Source organism: Carassius auratus, chromosome 7 (genome assembly GCF_003368295.1).
Source record: "Carassius auratus strain Wakin chromosome 7, ASM336829v1, whole genome shotgun sequence".
In the NCBI taxonomy this organism is placed as follows: Eukaryota; Metazoa; Chordata; class Actinopteri; order Cypriniformes; family Cyprinidae; genus Carassius; species Carassius auratus.
Genome location: NC_039249.1, coordinates 5,210,220 through 5,228,988, shown reverse-complemented (window position 1 = coordinate 5,228,988; position 18,769 = coordinate 5,210,220). Strand labels below are relative to the sequence as shown.

Genomic DNA, 18,769 nt, shown 5'->3' with positions numbered 1-18,769 from the left:
GTCAAAACTACACACACACAAAAAGAGCATTTCGGCACGCTGAAAGGAACATGTTAATAATCTTTTTGATTTGGTACATTCAGACTTGCTTGTTTAAATAAAACATGCCAAGCAAATGTTCAAATATCCTTTAAGTCATAATGTTTTTGTCATATTTGACTACAATGATTTCATATTACAACAATTTACGGCAGCTGAATTTTTGCAGGCTTGTAATATAACTTCTTAATCAGCTTTACAGGGCTTTTAGCTTTGAAAACCTACAGAGATTACATTTATTGATACTTTCTCAATACCCATTAATGTAGGAACCTCATATCTTCAACCCAATTCACAGGTAAAAAACATTTTTCTGATGATCTAAAAACAAATATGGCCACGAAAAATAAACACCTGTGCATATTTTCAAACCGAAACTGCCTTAAATTCACACATTTACACATTCTGACAGAACCTCATCTCGACCCAGTCAGGATGTTTAAAAAGCAGAAACGGTGCCGCAAACCAAATGTGGATTTTATGCAAGGAGTGAATCCAAACAGATATAAAAAATACTGAGTAGACAAGGGGAAAGGAATGGGGCTAGAGATCGGGGGGAATAAGCACATGTTTTTCCTCAAAGGCTTTCAACTATTTGCTGCAGATTGAGATACAGGAAGTGAGAGTCCAGAAGCAAGTGGAAATAAGAAGGTTTGCAGGAGTCCACACGAAGGTTCAGGAAATACAAAGAGGAAGCCAGCTGCATTATTAGGAAACCCATTTGGGACATGGTGCACAGTTGTAATTTTCACTTTAGATTTAATTGACAGAATTTACAAGATTTAAGAAAGGCTTCAGGAGCGGTAGTTCAGGTAGATATTGACAGATTCGAGTCACCAGTGGTTTCATACATTTCTAATTAGTGAGATTACATGAAATTACGATGGTGTAAAAATCTGTAAATTTACCTTTAAAAAAAAATATATCATGAAATTGCACCTTATATAAAAACTAAAGGCATACTGCATACTGCGACTTTTTTTTTAAAGGTCTGTGCCGTCCATGCCATCAACCTTCATGCCATATGTACACATAGTCCACTTTCAGTGACACAGTACAGTACACAAGATACATCATCTGCTTAAAAGTCACGGCATTTTCATCGATAAATATTAATATATGTTTCATATGTCACAGTGACAGTGTATTTGGAAAGAAACGTGTGGCTTGTTGTTTCAAATCAATGCAACAAACAAAAGTAACTTTTTTTTTGTATTATCTGATGCATATTTAGTCACTCTGAGTTTTCATAACGACCAACCAAAACCTTCATTTTTCTGTGCTGAACCCATCCAGTAAGGCAGTTCAGGAACTAGGGCAGCTCTGTTTTGGTCCAGCCAAGTAACCAGTGGTGAAACCTCTCATGCTTGTAGTGGCCTGCAACGCTGCTGAAAATTCATGGTCCTTCTGGTCAAACTGGTTATGCCAGTGTATAAGCCAACCACGCTGCTGGAGCAATGTCTCTGGTATGCTGTAATTAAATGTTATATTTATATAGTAGAAACTGTGCTGGTTTGGGTTTAATAAGGCATTTGCAGCCAAACCGACAGAGTACCAAATGATTCTCCATAAATTGGTCCAGCAAGGCGAGATGTGCAGTCATTAACATCCCGATGACATCTCCATGGAAGGGCACTTGCGTTCATAAAGGGGTCATCCGTGACCACAGTCAGCTGGTTATAGAAATGTTCGCTGCTGAGTCAATATTTCCTCTTTTAAAGCAACGCCAGGTTCAAAGAGACAGGTTTAGGTTAGGTACTTTTGGGCCAGTGATCTGTGGAAAACTATAAAACTATTTTGTCCATACAGCTGAGGTGTCTGGAAAACCGTCTGTGCCTCTAGTTGACTTTGAAGAGGCCAAAGTAGTGTTTGCCCGACATCTGCAGACTGAAGGAACGTCCGGTGACGGCCTTCAGCTCGGCGCCCTTGTTAAGGCGTAGGAGGCCGGAGACCTGGCAAGGCTTTAGGAAGTGAAACCTGTGTGAGCCAGATGCTGGTGTGGTTCCATACCCCTCGATGCACTGGAGCAAAGGGCCCTTATGAACGGACACCTCGAGCTTCACGTACTGACTCTGGTTCTCATTGAAGTGTACCTGGGGATTGGAAAGGCATTCGTGGCAAACAGCAGGAGAAAGAGAACAAGTCAATTAGGAATGCTATGAGAGACCAATTCAAAGCAGGGGACGTAGCAAAATTCTTTCAGCAGTGAACAAAAAATAAGTTATGTATAAACCAGAAGCCTTTTGATTAGATTTAACAGGAATCACACAAAGTTGAATTGGATTTGAAAGTTTTCCACAGGTGGCATTTTAAAATTTCTATCTATCTGTTTGTCTGTCTGTCTATCTGTCTGTCTGTCTGTCTGTCTGTCTGTCTGTCTGTCTGTCTGTCTGTCTGTCTGTCTCTATCTATCTATCTATCTATCTATCTATCTATCTATCTATCTATCTATCTATCTATCTATCTATCTATCTATCTATCTATCTATCTGTCTATCTGTCTGTCTGTCTGGCTGTCTGGCTGGCTCTATCTATCTATCTATCTATCTATCTATCTATCTATCTATCTATCTATCTATCTGTCTATCTGTCTGTCTGTCTGTCTGTCTGTCTGTCTGTCTGTCTGTCTGTCTGTCTGTCTGGCTGGCTCTATCTATCTATCTATCTTCAAACATGAAGGCTTTTGAAATATATATCTATATATATATTATAACTATATATATTAAAATTCTAATTGCAATTATCTTCCGGTTTGCTACCTCAAGTAAAATTCTGTTTAAATACATTAATATATATATACACACACACACACTTTGCTGGCGAAGTGGCAGGAAAGTTTGCGGAAAACTGGTTTAACTCACTTGACAGTACAGGAAGTAGACACCGCTGCGCTCTACTTTAAAGGTGCCAGTGTCTTCATCATATTTCACCGCTTTGCTCATATTCAGCTGCTCCTCAGTCCATCCTTTAATGACTCCTTCACTCCCCACTAGGACACATACATTATGAGAGAATATTCCACAAGACACATACAGTTAGAGAATATTACACACACACACACACACACACACACATATATATATATATGTATGCTCCCAAGTAACTCACCTTTTTGGACGAAATCGTTGGTTACTGTTAAAAATTAGATATACATTAGTGTGGGGGAAAAACAGCAGTCAGGTTTATATTGTTAAAAAAAATATATTAATTTTTTGCAATACTATCCACTTACTCTCAAAATGAGAGGCCACTTTTCGTCCATTTCCTTTCCTCCCTCCCACTTGCAAGATAAAGACAAAAGAAAGGCATGTTTTGGAAAAAGAGACAGAACTCTCTGGGATGCAGATAAGAGTCATCCATGTGGAGCTCCTGCAACTTCCAGCATTAAACAGCTGTGCAGATGCAAACATCATGGATTAATCTAGATAATTTATACACCAGCTGAAGTCCTGATTGTCAAAGCAGATGGTAAAATATTTCCTTTCAGCTCTGTTCTACACTTCTCCTAGCCTTTGTTTTCAGTAACAGGCACCATGCACAATATTTTCTACTTTCACCCCACCAGCTGGTTCCAGTCAACAAAGAGGTAAAACTTAGGGGAAAAAAATAAGACACAGCTAGAAAATGAATTTGTGGCTCTTTCTTAACCTTTCTCATGCAGAAAATAATTTTCCTATGAAATGAGATAGATTAACAGCTATGGCTACCGTTCAACTTAATGCAATAATTCAAACAAACCACCTTAAGAAATGTGTTTTTTTCTTTGCCCCTCTCCAGAGGCTCTTGAATCTCGCCTCCGGGGAGCTGCCTGAACTCCCGCTAGTCCGTCAAAATGTGCATTGACTGATCACCTAGGTCTCAGACTTCAAAAGTAACTTCATAGAAATGGTTAAAGCGACTGTTATTCCTGGCTGACCGTTTCAACTTGAAGCCGTGACTGTCCCTAAGGGGCACTATTCTGGGCTAGGAAAACAATATATTTTGAGAAACTATTGTGGATAAGCATTTTGGCTCTGAAATCAGACAGCCGTCAGGTGTCAGCTGAAGACTTGTGGCTGCTCATTAGACTTCTGAAAGTCACATGTTTATTTTGTTGATCTTTTTGGCCGTAGTTCCTTACCTTTTGTTGTTTTTACCCTGTTGGCAGCTCTTTTTCCACTGTGTACTCAAGAGACCAACCAACTTCGAGATGCCTTATCGCATAATTGCAAGAGAACTAAAGTAAGTCTATTGCTAATTAAAGCTATTTCAGGCTTCATTGCAAGGGGTCACTTGTTTTAGAAGGTTGCTAAAACCACTGTGCCCTTGCGGTCATTATGCCAGTTGGTTTTTGCAGGGTGCGTGTCCATCCAGCTCAAACCTGTAATTTCTGCTGTCATTCAGCCTGCTGCCTACTGTTTCCTGTTGCAGCTTTTGGAAATATATGCCCAATGGTTTACCCAAGGTGCCGTGGTGTCCAAAACAGTCTGGTCTCTGTAAATATTGCGTGCGATGACTAAAGATCATCCTTCTGCAGCTGCAAAGACTGCATGTTTTTACACATCTCCTGCATTTTTGTAATCTCTATGGTTTTATCCAATTTCCTTTAAAGAGTAAAATGCGATTGCTATAATGGATAGTCTGTATTTGAAGCTGACACAATCACAAATCATTTGTTCAGTGTTTACTAGTCAAGTGCTTTGAATGGATTTCAATAACTGGCTTCATGCCTGACATTATGACATATGATGTCCTTCAGTACCATCTCTGCGGAACCTCTGACTCTCCAGCAGTTCGCGTTTTTCCAGGATGAGCTGGAAGATGGCCTTGCGCTGCATATTCACCTGCAAGAGAGAGAAATAATGAGCGAGAGAAGAAAAGAGAAGAACATTTTTTATCACGCTCAACAGCTTTTGCAGACAGATATGGGAGACCAGCGTGACTGGGCCAGGAATGGAACCTAAATATGTGTGTCATGCATGAGCAGACCACTGGGGAGAAACACTGCTGGCTTCTATTAACTGGCGTTTTGTGGGTAACCCATGCAGTAGTCATAGCTTTTGAAATAATCAAACCCAAGCTGGAGGCGTTCCGGAGCGAGACACAAACAAACAGGCACCAGAAGACTGGCTAACACTGACACTCAGATTTTAATAGGTCAACAACTTCCCCTAAATGAAAACCTGTAACAACACCTTGTAAGTTTTTGTTTTTCTAAATGTAATACATTCCAGGAATGCTTCTCTGTTAAAGGGAAACTTTAAGTAGAAAAAAAAAAACTGACAAACAATGTGACAAGCGTGTGTATGCTTTGTCAGGAGTTTAACATATGTCTGGCAACAGAAACCATGGTTGTGCATAAGTGAAGCGAGTACCTGTCCATTTGGACTCTCAGTCTACTCCATGCAAAGTGCATTTGGATCTACACCCACCACATACAGTTATGGTGTGTGCAAAAACTGTTCTGTGCTACAAAAAAATAAGTAAAAGTCATATGCAGACTCTACTTTTTTTGCCATTTAAGGGTGAAATATTGCCAGATAGGTAAACTCTTGCCAGATACTGACTGCAGAATATCACATAAATGCTCTTGCCAAACCATAACTGTATATTTCCAATGTTTTCTCAAACAAAACAGTTTCTGAAAATCCACAGAAAACATTCCCTAGATTTTTAACATACCTAACCATATTGTAGCTATTATTTTGCATCAAGGATGCTAGCATCCTAGCTAATGTTAGTTACATGTCGCTTGTTAAGCAATTCACAAAAGAAGCATCACAGAATCATTTTTTGTCTTTAAACAAGGTAGAAAAAATCTATACTTTAAAATCTACTCGTGCCAATGTTTTTCTTTTACCTTTTTGCAATTTCGGCCAGTGTGTTTAAATTTGTCCTACTAGTTATGTATGGTATGTGAACAAATCTTTTGAACTAAATGCTTTCGTATGGAAAAAATAAAAAATAACAACACATATACAGGTGTGTCTCAATAAATTTGAATATAGTGGACAAGTTCATTTATTTCAGTAATTAAACTCAAATTGTGAAACTTGTATTAAGTCAATTCAGTGCACACAGACTGAAATAGTTTAACTCTTTGGTTCTTTTAATTGTGAAGATTTTGGCTCACATTTAACCAAAACCCACAATTTCACTATCTCAACAAATTAGAATACTTCATAAAACCAAAAACATTTCAGTGAATTGTTGGCCTTCTGGAAAGTATGTTCATTTACTGTACATGTGCTCAATACTTGGTAGTATTGGTGATCAGTTTGTGGCTCTGCTGAGGTGGTCTGGAAGCCCAGGTTTATTTGACAGTGGCCATCAGCTCATCTGCATTTATTGGTCTCTTGGTTCTCATTTTCCTCTTGACAATAACTCATAGATTCTCTCTGGGGTTCAGGTCTGGTGAGTTTGCTGGCCAGTCAAGCACACTAACACCATCATTTTACAAACTTTTAATGCTTTTGGTATTGTGGGCAGGTGCCAAATCCTGCTGGAAAATGAAATCAGCATCTTCAAAAAGCTGCTCAGCAGAAGGAAGCATGAAGTACTCCAAGATTTCTTGGTAAATGGGTGCAGTAACTTTGGTTTACAAAAAACACTATTTTAGTCCATTCATTGTGAAGTTCACTCAAATTCTTGAATCAGTTTTGTTTAACAATCCTCATAAGGTTGTGGTTCTCTCGGTTGGTTGTGCATCTTTTCTTCCACACCTTTTCCTTCCACTCAACTTTCTGTTAACATGCTTGGATACAGCACTCTGTGAACAGCCAGCGTCTTTGGCAATGAATGTTTGTGGCTTACCCTCCTTGTGAAGGATGTCAACGATTGTCTTCTGGACATCTGTCAGATCAGCAGTCTTCCCCATGATTGTGTAGAATAGTGAACCAAACTGAGAGACCATTTTGAAGGCTCAGGAAACCTTTGCAGGTGTTTTGAGTTGATTAGCCTATTGGCATGTCACCATATTCTAATTTGTTGAGATAGTAACAAAGTAACTAGTAAGACTGCTTCATAATTGTTTTGGAATCACTACAGTGGGCACCTCAATGTCCATTTGATGTCAAATTTGATTAATCAAGATTTGATCAAGTTGCTGTATACCATAATTTTTTTAATTTAGCTTGGATGGCAGTTTCTTCCGCTGGTTAACTGGGTAAAATTGGAAGTCTTCCCACACTGAATATGTTTTAATATATATTTAGGCCAATATGTTTGATGTTCAATTTACTCAAATCAACATAAAGTTTTAAACGTCCAGTTGATGTCATATTGACATCAATGATTAGTATGTTTAATTAGGATTTATGTAAATTTATGGCGTAACCTGAATTTGTCATTAGCTTGATTAAGTTTAAATATAATTATTTTCTTACATGTAACTAGCTACTTCCCACCACTGGTTACCCATCTGTATCTGAGGGGAAGCTGAGGCTCTAAATGGTAGTTTACAAGTTGCAAATCATTTAACCATAATTACACAAACGCTTTTACGAGACGCGATGCTTAAAAGGCAATGTCAATTGGCTTCGAAACGCCCTCGTGCCAAGTAGTCTAAGATTTCCAGTAAATTGCCCTAAACATGGAGCAAAATTGGCAACAGAGCTATCACACTTGGCAGCGACTTTAGAAACTAAATAGGCCATAACTCACAGCACCCAGCGCGCAAAGTCTGGAAGGGTCATAAAAACGCGTCCCGCAGACCCCCAGCGGTGCCACAGCTGTATGTTTGTATAATCAAGTGCCTCGAAATTATACCATTACATTCTTCATGATAGCTTATACCTCCCCAAAAAGGGACCAATAATCTACTTCATGATTAAAAGAATGAAAAAGCATAATTGCAAAATCACTTCGTGATTAGTGAGAACTGTTTTGACAAATGTGCTTGGGAATGCATGCATGCATCTGACGTGCATTTAAAAGACATCGCGTTTACCTGCTCTAAGCGCTCCTGCAGAGTTTGGAAAGACCTCGACAGGTCCCGCGTTTGTCGCATTGTCCACACTGTAAATATGGCACTGCACACAGCCAGGGACAGCGCGAGCACGGCCATGAGCGACCAAACCAAGCGCAGTGTGCGGATCCGTCTCCTCTGAAGAATTCGCTGCATCGTTGCGCACACGGGTCGTTTACCGTTCTGGAGCGTCCACATCAGTCATTCTGTCCACATTCCACGAGAACATCTCTGAGACTCTCTGGTAGGTCCCATGCGCGAGAGCTTCTCCAACTCAGAGCGCAAATGCAGCTGTTGCAGCGCGGTCAACGCAAACCTGGTTGCAATCGTTGCGAGATTGACCCAGCAAATCAGTCGCCGCTGGCAATGCTTTTTCTATATGGAGAACTGTCTGCGTTTATTGCATAAACTGTCCAGAATGGAACAGCAATATTCCTCTCATCCCTGGGCAGAGAGTTGACAGTAGCACAGCAACACTGCAGGGTTTGGATTTTACTCGCATCTTACAGAGACCTGATTATTTGACATTACTTCCTCGTGTTCTCTTAGACAAATAGATCATGGTGTCATTTCAAAGCACTTCTGCGTCCATGTGCTCAAGTGTGCACTGCAGGGAAGTGAGTCCTGCACAGCAGTGGAAAACAGATTTCCTTCCCCCCTCTTGTGGTGCCAAGTATTCTTATTCTGTAGCGAAATACTATTTAGCTCTCTCTGTCCTGCCTCAAATCAACAAGTGCGCCTGTCCGCGTGCCTTTTTTCAGAAGGCTGGTTAAACTGGTTGTTCTCTTAGGTTTTACGAAGTCTGCCCATGGATTTAAAGAGTAAAGAGTGCTGATTAAATTATCACCACATCGAAATGCTAGAAAGACAATAACTGCATGAAACCAAGGGGGAATTAGTCTCTTTTCCGATTCAAATTAGACCAATCTATGTTTTTATGTAACCAACTTAATGAAGAGTTATTAAAACTTATGACCAGTTTTGACAAATTTGATTACTTTCTTCTAACACTAGTCTAAGCATTTATGCAATCAACCACATGCGCTATATTAATAATAAAAAAATTCCAGCAATACACATTTATATCATTTCTGGGTTGCACATGAATCAGCTCATAAAACCATAGGTACATAAATAGACCTACACTTTATGTACGTGGTATTAGCAAGGATTATTCAAATATGAACCTAGACCTTCAAATGACATGTAAATTGTTTGCTTTTCTATTTGAATACTAATGTAAATATGTATTTTTTCCCTCTTCTATGGTTTCTAAAATGACAAACAGCACAGTCTAATTATTGCTTAATCATTTTCTAACATACATGTCAATATTTTGAAGATGTGTCTAATTTTGCTCTCCCTTTTCCTTTCCAAAAATCCCAAACAGCTGGATGTTTTCCTGGCAGTGAGTTTGATCCTTATGAGTCAGTAAATGAGCCTGGGTCTGATTCACAGCTTATTTAATGTTTTACGAAATGTTGGCCTGTCAGTCGGTTGAGCATTTAAAGGCTTAAATGAAACAACACATGCACTTCACAATTGTTGTCTTGGTTGTTTTTAATACAACTTGATTTCCTCAGTGAAGTGCGCAGGCCAAAGTCCTAAATGTGATAAATCGTTAATGGCTTCTCCAGGTGACCACTTGATGTCGCTGTTGCCTAAAGTGTGGTAAGTGCAACATGTTGGCGAATCAGCAGATTGGAAATGTGGTGATCTGCAGGCCAAATGTGAATCCTGCCTCCAGTTACGATTAATCTTATGGTCATTGATTCAGAAATTAGCTTTGATGGCATCTACTGTGTTCATTCTATGATTACCTGTGCATAGTTTTGTTAAATACTAATCTAAATCACAATGTTTAAAGAGCTTTTAGTCAAGTAAAAACACATGTAGCAAAACCATGGACAAAGGTACTTTTATCAATGGCCGACAGAACAGACTCCACAGTACATTGGATACAGCAGCTTGTAACTTTTCTGCCATCATCTTTACAATGAGGCTACACAGATGTTCTCTAAAGTGCTACAAAATAACAGTTCCATCCTAACAGGTCATACAATGTTACTAATTACTAACTAAATTTACACACTGAGGTACTTACGGGTTGTATATTGTACACGCTTATTGATTTATTCAATAACAGCACAAGATTTTCTCGCCAAAGACCTTTTTGCAATAAACATAAAATATCTGGTTACTAAAAACTGCACACAAATAATCTACAAGGCCAAGTAAACAATTCAGAAAAGCCAAATCCAAGCATGGTTCCACTAACCAATAACAAATAGGATTTAGCTAATTTGCAATTGTAGAGCATAAATCTACTTTTAGTGAGATTATTCTCTGTTATAACTGGTAATAGTTACCAAAAGTTAGTCAAGTAAAGTATGTGGCTCATATCTGTACATGTTCACCATAAACAGACACATCTTCATGTTCTAGGTGGCTGTGAATCTTGTGTACCAGTCAGTTCTTCATATACAGTTTAAGAGCACTACTTGTGTATAATTTTAGATCAAGTGGTTTTGTGAGCGAGACTGACTAGATGTTCAAACGTACAAATAAATATTCAAATGTACAAATAAAATGACACATTATATATGACTAAATACTAAAATGGCTATTTAAGTAGAACCTCTAAGATTCTAAATTCTAAACGACTGTAACAGCATGAAGTGTAACAATTTCACTTCCACTCTTTCCACTAGTAGAAAAATGATTATGTCATAATATGCCCAATATAGATGTGATTCCTTATAACACAACAGTGTACTTCTGAATCTTTGGTTAGGCCAGACTTCACTATTTTAAATGTGTAGAATGAATCAATGTTTTTTTTTTGAGGCAACATAAATAAGCAGTGTCTTCTGTCTGTTGTTCTCTGCAGTAATGCTCCTCTATATCGCCTCATAAAGTTGCAGCATGTAGGATATGAGTATGAGCATGGTTACTTATTTCATTTTTCCCATTTTAACTGACAGTTTACTGTCATCCTGTGCTTATCAAACAACTTGTTACTTGTGGCTCAGGGGTTGATGGGTTAATCTATGTGCTTTAAAATTTAAAGGTCCCCCTGGGCTAACTGTTCAAGGGCATCACCCTCACAGCGCATGCAGTGATAGCCGAGGTCAGAGGTCACATCCCAGCAGCCCTGCTTTAGGTAGAAGTCAAGAGATGATTTGTTCCAGTCCAGTACAGTGAAATTCATCTGAGTGCAACCAGCAGCCAGACCAAGCTGAGGGTGATCATAATCACAAACATGTCAAATCATACACAATCAACAATAATTGAATTCTCAATTTGCTAGCAACAGATTCCTTGCTAATGTATTGTGATCATGTGCCATATGTTGCTATAATCTAGTATAAATAAACACCCCTCACCTGGGAAACTTTGGACATCAGAGCCTTGCCAATGCCTTTACCTGGAAATACTCACAGAAAATAAAAAATTATCTTCAATTCAAATAAATGAAAGCACACAGTGATTCCTCACCTCTGAACTCTGGCATCACATACAGATCCTCCATGTACACTGCCCGACCTTTAAATGAACTGTATGAGTAGAAGTACAGAGAGTAACCAACCTTGGTGTGACCTGTGAAGAGATACATGTACATGAATCATCTCTGTCAGCTTGATGGTTAAAAAAAAAAAAGATTTACACTAATGTTAACACCAAGGTAAACACAAACCTCAAAAGGCAAACAATATCAAGTTGTAAAACAGTTACACGTTTAGCTAGGCAATTAAAAGAGTAGTTCACCACTAAAAAATATTTTATACTCAGGCCATCCAAGATTGAGATGAGTTTATTTCTTCATCAGAACAGATTTGGAGAAATGTAGCCTTGCATCACTTGCTCAATGGATCCTCTGCAGTGAATGTGTGCCGAGTCCAAACAGCTGATAAAAACATTTTAAATTTAATTTTACATATTTTTTCTGGAAATTCCTGTCATTTGCACATAAACTTATCACCACTTTATAAGCTACCTCTAAATATTGTAGAAACTTAATTTTCGGTAAAGTTGCTTTGCAATGATTTGTATCGTAAACAGTGCTTTACAAATAAATGTGAATTGAATTCTTAATATGTTGGTGGATTTTACTGTGAGAGGACAGGGGATGGACTTTTTGACTGGAGGAAACATTACGGACTTGCATTTGGTCAGAAGCAACACTTTCAAGATAAAAAAAATAGTATTGAAGGACTTGTTTGCTACAAACATGCAGCCTCACACATCGTAATATTTAACTGATGGATTATTTGTAGATTATTGTGATGTTTTTTATCAGCTGTTTGGACTCTCATTCTGATGGCACCCATTCACTGCAGAGGATCTACTGGTGAGCAAGTGATGTAATGTAAAATTTCTCCATATCTGTTTGGATGAAGAAACAAACTCATGTTCATCTTAGATGGCCTCTAGGACGGGTAAACTGGGAAATTTTCCTTTTTTGGGTAAACTAGTCATGCATGGATAAATGCCACAACAATACATATATGCTGTTGCAATGGTCCTTTAAAATGGTGTAGAAAATATATATGTAACTGTGAGGAAGTACATTCAAAGAGAAAAAAGGGCAAACAAGCTTATGTAACCACTATGCACTCAGGCTAGACATGACACACATGTCCAGATTAGACAACACATTTGTATTCTGCTACAGGGCAACGCAGAAGAATTTTATTTCATGTTGTAATAGGAGTCAAGATAAATAATAAATCATGGTTATTTTTTCTCACCCTCTCCAGACTTATGGTGCTCTGGCACTTCAGCAATAATTCCATGGAAAAAAGGGTTTTTGGAGAATCCATCCTGCTCCAGATCTAAAGTTAGAAAAGCAGGATTGGCTTTAAATTCTCACTAAATCAATCCCCAGAATTAATAATTTCAAGCAAATCCTTGTACTTGTACGGGAGAGGTAACAATCATACCTACCTCTTTGTGTAATCTTCACCTGGTCCAAAACTTTCTCATACTCAGCCAGCTCCTAGTATGAAGGATTTGACAATAGAAACAGTGCCCAAGCCAATTTTCTTCACTTTACAGGCACATGATGCATACAAGATGACATTAATATTGGTAAAAATGAAAGAACGACTAATATACACACTACATCAAGGCAAGTCATTTAATCTTGAACTCACAGTGCACCAAGCACCATTTTCCTAGCCAACATTTACATGTTTATGAAGTCATATAAAATCTTTGTAAAGAAGTTGCTTAAGAGTTTACAGCACAGGATTTCATTCAAGCAGGCACAATAGAAAATATTACAGTTTTTAACTCAATTTAATATATCAATCATTAAAGTATATTTTGAATACGATTATATTTTGTAATGGATGTTTGTTTCCACTATTCTGACATGAGCAAAAAAGTGTTTCATTTGTCATTTCTTTGTCGCACGCACCAATAACTAATAAGGTTTTAGTAATTAGGTAGATCTAATTCATGACGTGACAATGGCCTGCATTTTCGCATCCTTTCGTCTTTATTATTATGACGTCATTGCGCATCCACGATTCAAAGCACAGTAATAAAGTCGCGGCTGACAGGTGAAGGCTACTGCTCGTTTCCCAGCATTCCAAACGCCGTCCACTAGACTCAAAGAAAGGAAAGTATCAGGTTACAGTGTGTCAAATGAATTTGGCTTACTGTAACTCTGCCATCAAAAACACTGATGCAATTACGTACGTTACACGTTCTAACAGTAGCAGTGTTTGGAAGATAATGAAAAGATTACGCACGCTGTCTGTGACGCAGCAGATCTGTGATTCTATTTTTCATAAGATTCTAAAATCGTCATGGACGCACGCACATGACACGCGCGTGCACGTCCACTCACCAGTATCATCCGCGATATGTCCTTACAGTCCTCGAGCGTGGCTGCCCGGATCGTGAAATCCATCCCGTGTTCAACAATATTAACAAGCTGAGCAACAAAATCGGGGTCAACGTGGAATGTTCTTAAATGTAAACACGGAAGCGATGTGTTTGTGTTGCTCTGACTCTCACGTGGCTCTTAGAAACTGCTAAAACAGCTCCATCTGCAGGTTCTGATGTGATAACACAGTTCCGTCATCACCAATGACCATTTATGCAATTATGTGTAAAGACACAATAACCTTTCATTTTAAAACAGCAGATTAATATTAGGCACTTATTATTAGACATATCAGCCTATGCACGTCATCGTTTGGAGGATTATTGCAGATTATATTTAAAGGTTGACTCGTGACAACTGGTTTTACAGTTACTTTCATTTTTACTAGTAACATGACGTTCATTGTGGTGTCACTGTTTAATATTAACGTGCTGATGAAGTCTCTAAACTATTTCTCCCTCACGCATTCAATAGCTACTCTCTGGAATCATTCAAAAATAACGTAAGCCTGTAATAATAATAATATAAAAGCTGAATAACCTTGAACAAACAACATGTTTTTCATGTTCAAGTCTTACAAAACTGTGAGTCAGATGGCCAACATTTATAAAGATATTAGACGGAAGATGATTATTTAAGAAGTTTACATTATCTGTAAGAAGTTGTTCACCCAAAAAATTAAGCTTTTCATCATTCCATCATTTGAACAATATGTTTTTATGTAACAACAGAAACGTGTTTAGATGTATGTGACCCTGGAGCACAAAGTCTCAAGTTGCTGGGTATATTTTTAGCAACAGCCCAAAAAAATTGTATGAGTCAAAATTATATTTTTTTCTTTTATGCCAAAAATCATTAGGATATCAAGTAAAGATCATGTTCCATGAAGATAATTTGAAGATGATTGTTTTGCTCCCAAGACACTGGTTTTATGGTGCAGGGTCACATATATAAATCCAAAATAGTTTGAAGATATAGAATACTTGCATTTTACACATACAGTGCCTGTCCCTTTTAATCTAAATTCAGTGTTTAGACTGCATATGTAATGGACTCATAATATCATTCAATAGCTTCCCTTGTCAGTTTGACATTAGCTCATTATATTTAAGGCCTACAATAAATAGGCCACACATTCCACACCACAAAGCTGCTGTTCAACTAAGGGGTGTAAACTGTATTTTCAGAGTTTGTATGTTTCTAAATATAGATTTGTGAGCTCACTAGTTAGATGGACTGGGTGGGGATTCTTTCATTTGAACAGTTATATTCAGATTTCGCTCCCAGAAACTGGCTTTGTGCCACTCAAAACAGGCCCAGTGTTGAAGTAACGGGAGCAGCTGACTGAACCGTTGTCTGAGGCTGACTAACGCAAGCAAGGGGAAAAATACTGCTGTTTTCCATCAGCTATGCATGATCTTCAGATGACGTAGGGCCTATGTTAAAGGTCCAGCCTGCAACATTTAAACAGGCCTGCAAGCGAGTGCATTTCTGTCCATTCAACAGGATGAGGGTGGGTGGGTTTCAGACAGAAACAGCTAATTGTGGTCTATATCCTTGAGTAGGCTAAATAAAGACATGAGGGTTAGAAAATCTTGAAAGACCATACAACAGCAACTTCAGACAACATCTTCAGACAAAATACCTTAACAAGGTCATAAAATCTTAAAAACACATTTTTTTTTAGACATTAACATAGGTTGCATATCAGTGAAAACAAATATAGCACTCTTTTTTCATTTTTGGAGCCATTTCGTTCTTCTGCATCATCATACCATGCCCACAAGGAGGCGCCGTCATCATGGAAAGAATCAGTGCAAAGAATCATGGGGCACGAAGTGTCCATCAGTTGTACCCTTCCTCTTCGAAAACCTTCATTCCGAGGGGCCCTAGGAAGTGGCCAGTTTTGAGCACTTTGGTTTGGAACGACCCTTCAATATGGCAGCCATGATTGTTTTCACTTTTTAAAATTTTACAGACAGTTATAATTCAAATGTAGATGCTAGCATGGTATTTTCCAATGCTATTTGCTTTAAGGACTACAATTGTTGTCTGATTGGTCAACTCACATTCTCGTGGTACTTGATAAACTTATTTGGGAGTTAGTGAAGGTGCATTGAAACGAGAGGATGAAAAGGAGAGAATATTTTTATTTAAGCTACATGGTACCCCGGTATAGGCTCATTAGTACCAGGACAGTGCCAAGAACCATTATATAACTGACATTAACTCTTAATACCTACAGCTCTTAGAAAACTCATGCATTCATGGAAAAATAGAGGCCCTGATGTCACAACCAGTATCCTAAGACCCTTTTATACACACCTCATAAAGAACAGATGGAAGAACAGAGGCACAGTCACTCTGCACATGGGATGCAATAACCTTTATGCAGAATTCGATTAATCCAAACATTAGTAAAAAATTAAATAAAATAAAAATTGGCATCTTAGCATGTATTTAACAGTCAGTGCTACACAATGTAAATGTCCTCTAATTGTAAATGTAAACAGTGCAAAAATAACAAGTCTACACCCAAAATAACATCAGCTGAACGTCCACTACATACTATATGCATTCTCCTCTTGATCTTGTGCAGGGTAAGGAAACCGTCTTCCTTTCCTGTTTAGTCTATGACGTGGTGACATTCTTTTTCTGCTACCATAGTTTCTTTTTTTGGGGTGCTTCCAACAGTTTCAATTTGACATGAAGAAACTTCAGGCAACTGAAAAAAGGTTTTAATGTAGGTATCCTTAAAAAAAAAAAAAAAAAAAAACTTAAAAATGTTGTGATTGTAGTGCAAACTGAAAGGCACATTTTTATTAAAAGTCTGCTCTGATTTGTATAAGGACATTTGTGTAGAATCACTATTGTCTGCACAGTATTCCAGCTGAATCACATTTTTTTTATTCAATTAAGTAACTTATTAAATATATTTTCTGTATATATATTTAGATCAGATAAAAAAGGAAGTGAGCTCATATAGCTGATGTAAGTGAGCCGCAAGAGTGAGGAAAAAAAAAATATTTTTCTGTGTACAGGACTAACGTCCCTCTTTCCCATATTAGGAGAAGAATAACTGTTTGTCATCTGAATGAGGAAATAGCCTGAGCAAATGTTGTCTTTCAGAGTCCAGACGCAGTTAGTCATGTGACCTTAACAGTGAGTTGAACTGCATGGTCAAGCGGTGGTTTTCCAGTATGAGATTTAATATTTTGTTAGACATTAACAGTTTCAGTCAGTGAGTGAGCCATTCAGAAATGTAATTTACCTCATTTAAACTCCATCTACTGTTTGTATTTAGTACATATAGGTAAAACCTTATTCTGTCAAAACTCGATGGGCTCAAACATGACTCATGGACGTTAAAATGTAAATTAAACTTTTAAAAAAAAACTTCTAATGAAAAAAAAAAACACAATAGGATAAAAAAGATAAACACAATAAAATAAGAGTAATAGAATAAGATAAAAACAACATGAAATAATAGAAATAAAATCAAATAAGATAAATCAATAAAATGCACTGCACACACAACACATTTAAATCACATTAATCACGATTACCTGGTATTAAAAGCCAGAGTAAAGAGATGAGTTTTGAGCAGTGATTTAAAATGAGACACTGAGGAGACTTATTTGCCTGATTGTTTCACAATTATAATTTAAGTAGTTTATTTTGATGGAATGACTAAAAATGACCCAGAGTGTTATATTAATTGGTGCTGACATAAATATTTGGCATTATTACAATCATGTTTTTGAGTAATCTAGTTGTAGGTAACCATTTATGTTATCGAAGCATACAACAAAACATTAATCTTGGAAAACATGACTTAAAATGTATTTAACTTGTGTTTTTGTTTTCTAAACATATGGGTAAAAAAATTATTTGTAAGTATATAACGAAGTTTGAAGTTATAAATAAAGCATACACAATCCCTTACAGTCAACAACAACAAAAAAGATAATCAGAAAGCTGATGCCTAGAAAATTATCTTTCTGCACATGTTACTGCACGTGTTAAGTGTTGTTTTGTCAACTAAATCTAGCGTGCTATTTGTTTTGTTTGATTAAAAAGAAGTCTGTTCGTATCTGTTCTTAAACATTAGATGATTACTACTTCATCCTTCAGCCCAGTTAACAGAAGCTCATCTTAAGCAGTAGGCCTATATTAGCAGTTAGATAGAGGCCTGCAGGTTACTGTAAGGTTTTGAACTCCAAGCACATTATGTGGGATATGCTGCATAAATTGTCACAAGTAATCTAATAATGCTGTTTATGGCTCACACCTGTTACTAAATTTAGCAGTAGTGCTTTGTCAGAGACATACATTTTCCAGCACGCAGCTATCTCTGAATCTGCTACAGGAGACAAAGTCCAGGACTAATAAATTTGGAGCGTCTCTAAATCGAATACCACAAGTGTGCAATATACCTGTGAATGAAATACTGTACATCTCTCACTCATACGTTTGAATCCAATTTGTCATTGACCGCATTATGTTTAAGCATGATGATTTAGCACTAGAAGAGTAAAGACACAAAACAATTGATCTGTAGGACAGTTTGGACATTGCGGTGAAAATCAGAGGTAAAAAACAATATAAATACTGTTTCTTGCACAGACCTATCCCTTTAAGGTTTCTTCAAGAGGATCATCCTTATAATATGTTGTACTTTGGATCAGACATGTTCCTTAATGGCTACTTGCATAATAGAGAGATGAAAGAAAAAGTCCAAGCAGTTACATTAATCACATTTTGGTCCTTTAAAAATATCTCCTATTTAGAGTAGGCACTTCTGCTTTTTGAATTTTTCTTGTTTTTGTTGGAAAGTTTTAGTTTGGGCCTGTGAGATAAGATATGGAGGCTTTGAGAGAGAAGTGGGTG

The 18,769-nt window shown here is 37.6% G+C and overlaps 2 protein-coding genes across 2 annotated transcripts; both read right to left on the bottom strand.

Annotated features, from left to right (window-relative positions):
* Positions 1-8,746, bottom strand: LOC113105637 (tumor necrosis factor ligand superfamily member 12-like). The gene is made up of 6 exons (XM_026266833.1): positions 7,966-8,746; positions 4,780-4,861; positions 3,271-3,318; positions 3,147-3,170; positions 2,900-3,027; positions 1-2,132 (listed from the first exon to the last, which is right to left on the bottom strand). Exons 1-6 carry the CDS (start codon positions 8,179-8,181, stop codon positions 1,878-1,880), a joined length of 753 nt encoding a protein of 250 aa, XP_026122618.1. The 5' UTR covers positions 8,182-8,746; the 3' UTR covers positions 1-1,877.
* A 1,138-nt stretch (positions 8,747-9,884) lies between these two features.
* Positions 9,885-14,041, bottom strand: LOC113105636 (diamine acetyltransferase 2). The gene is made up of 6 exons (XM_026266832.1): positions 13,841-14,041; positions 12,931-12,982; positions 12,735-12,818; positions 11,482-11,583; positions 11,370-11,410; positions 9,885-11,221 (listed from the first exon to the last, which is right to left on the bottom strand). The coding sequence occupies exons 1-6, from the start codon at positions 13,901-13,903 to the stop codon at positions 11,048-11,050; spliced, it is 516 nt and encodes a 171-aa protein (XP_026122617.1). The 5' UTR covers positions 13,904-14,041; the 3' UTR covers positions 9,885-11,047.
* Between the last annotated feature and the right edge of the window lie 4,728 nt (positions 14,042-18,769).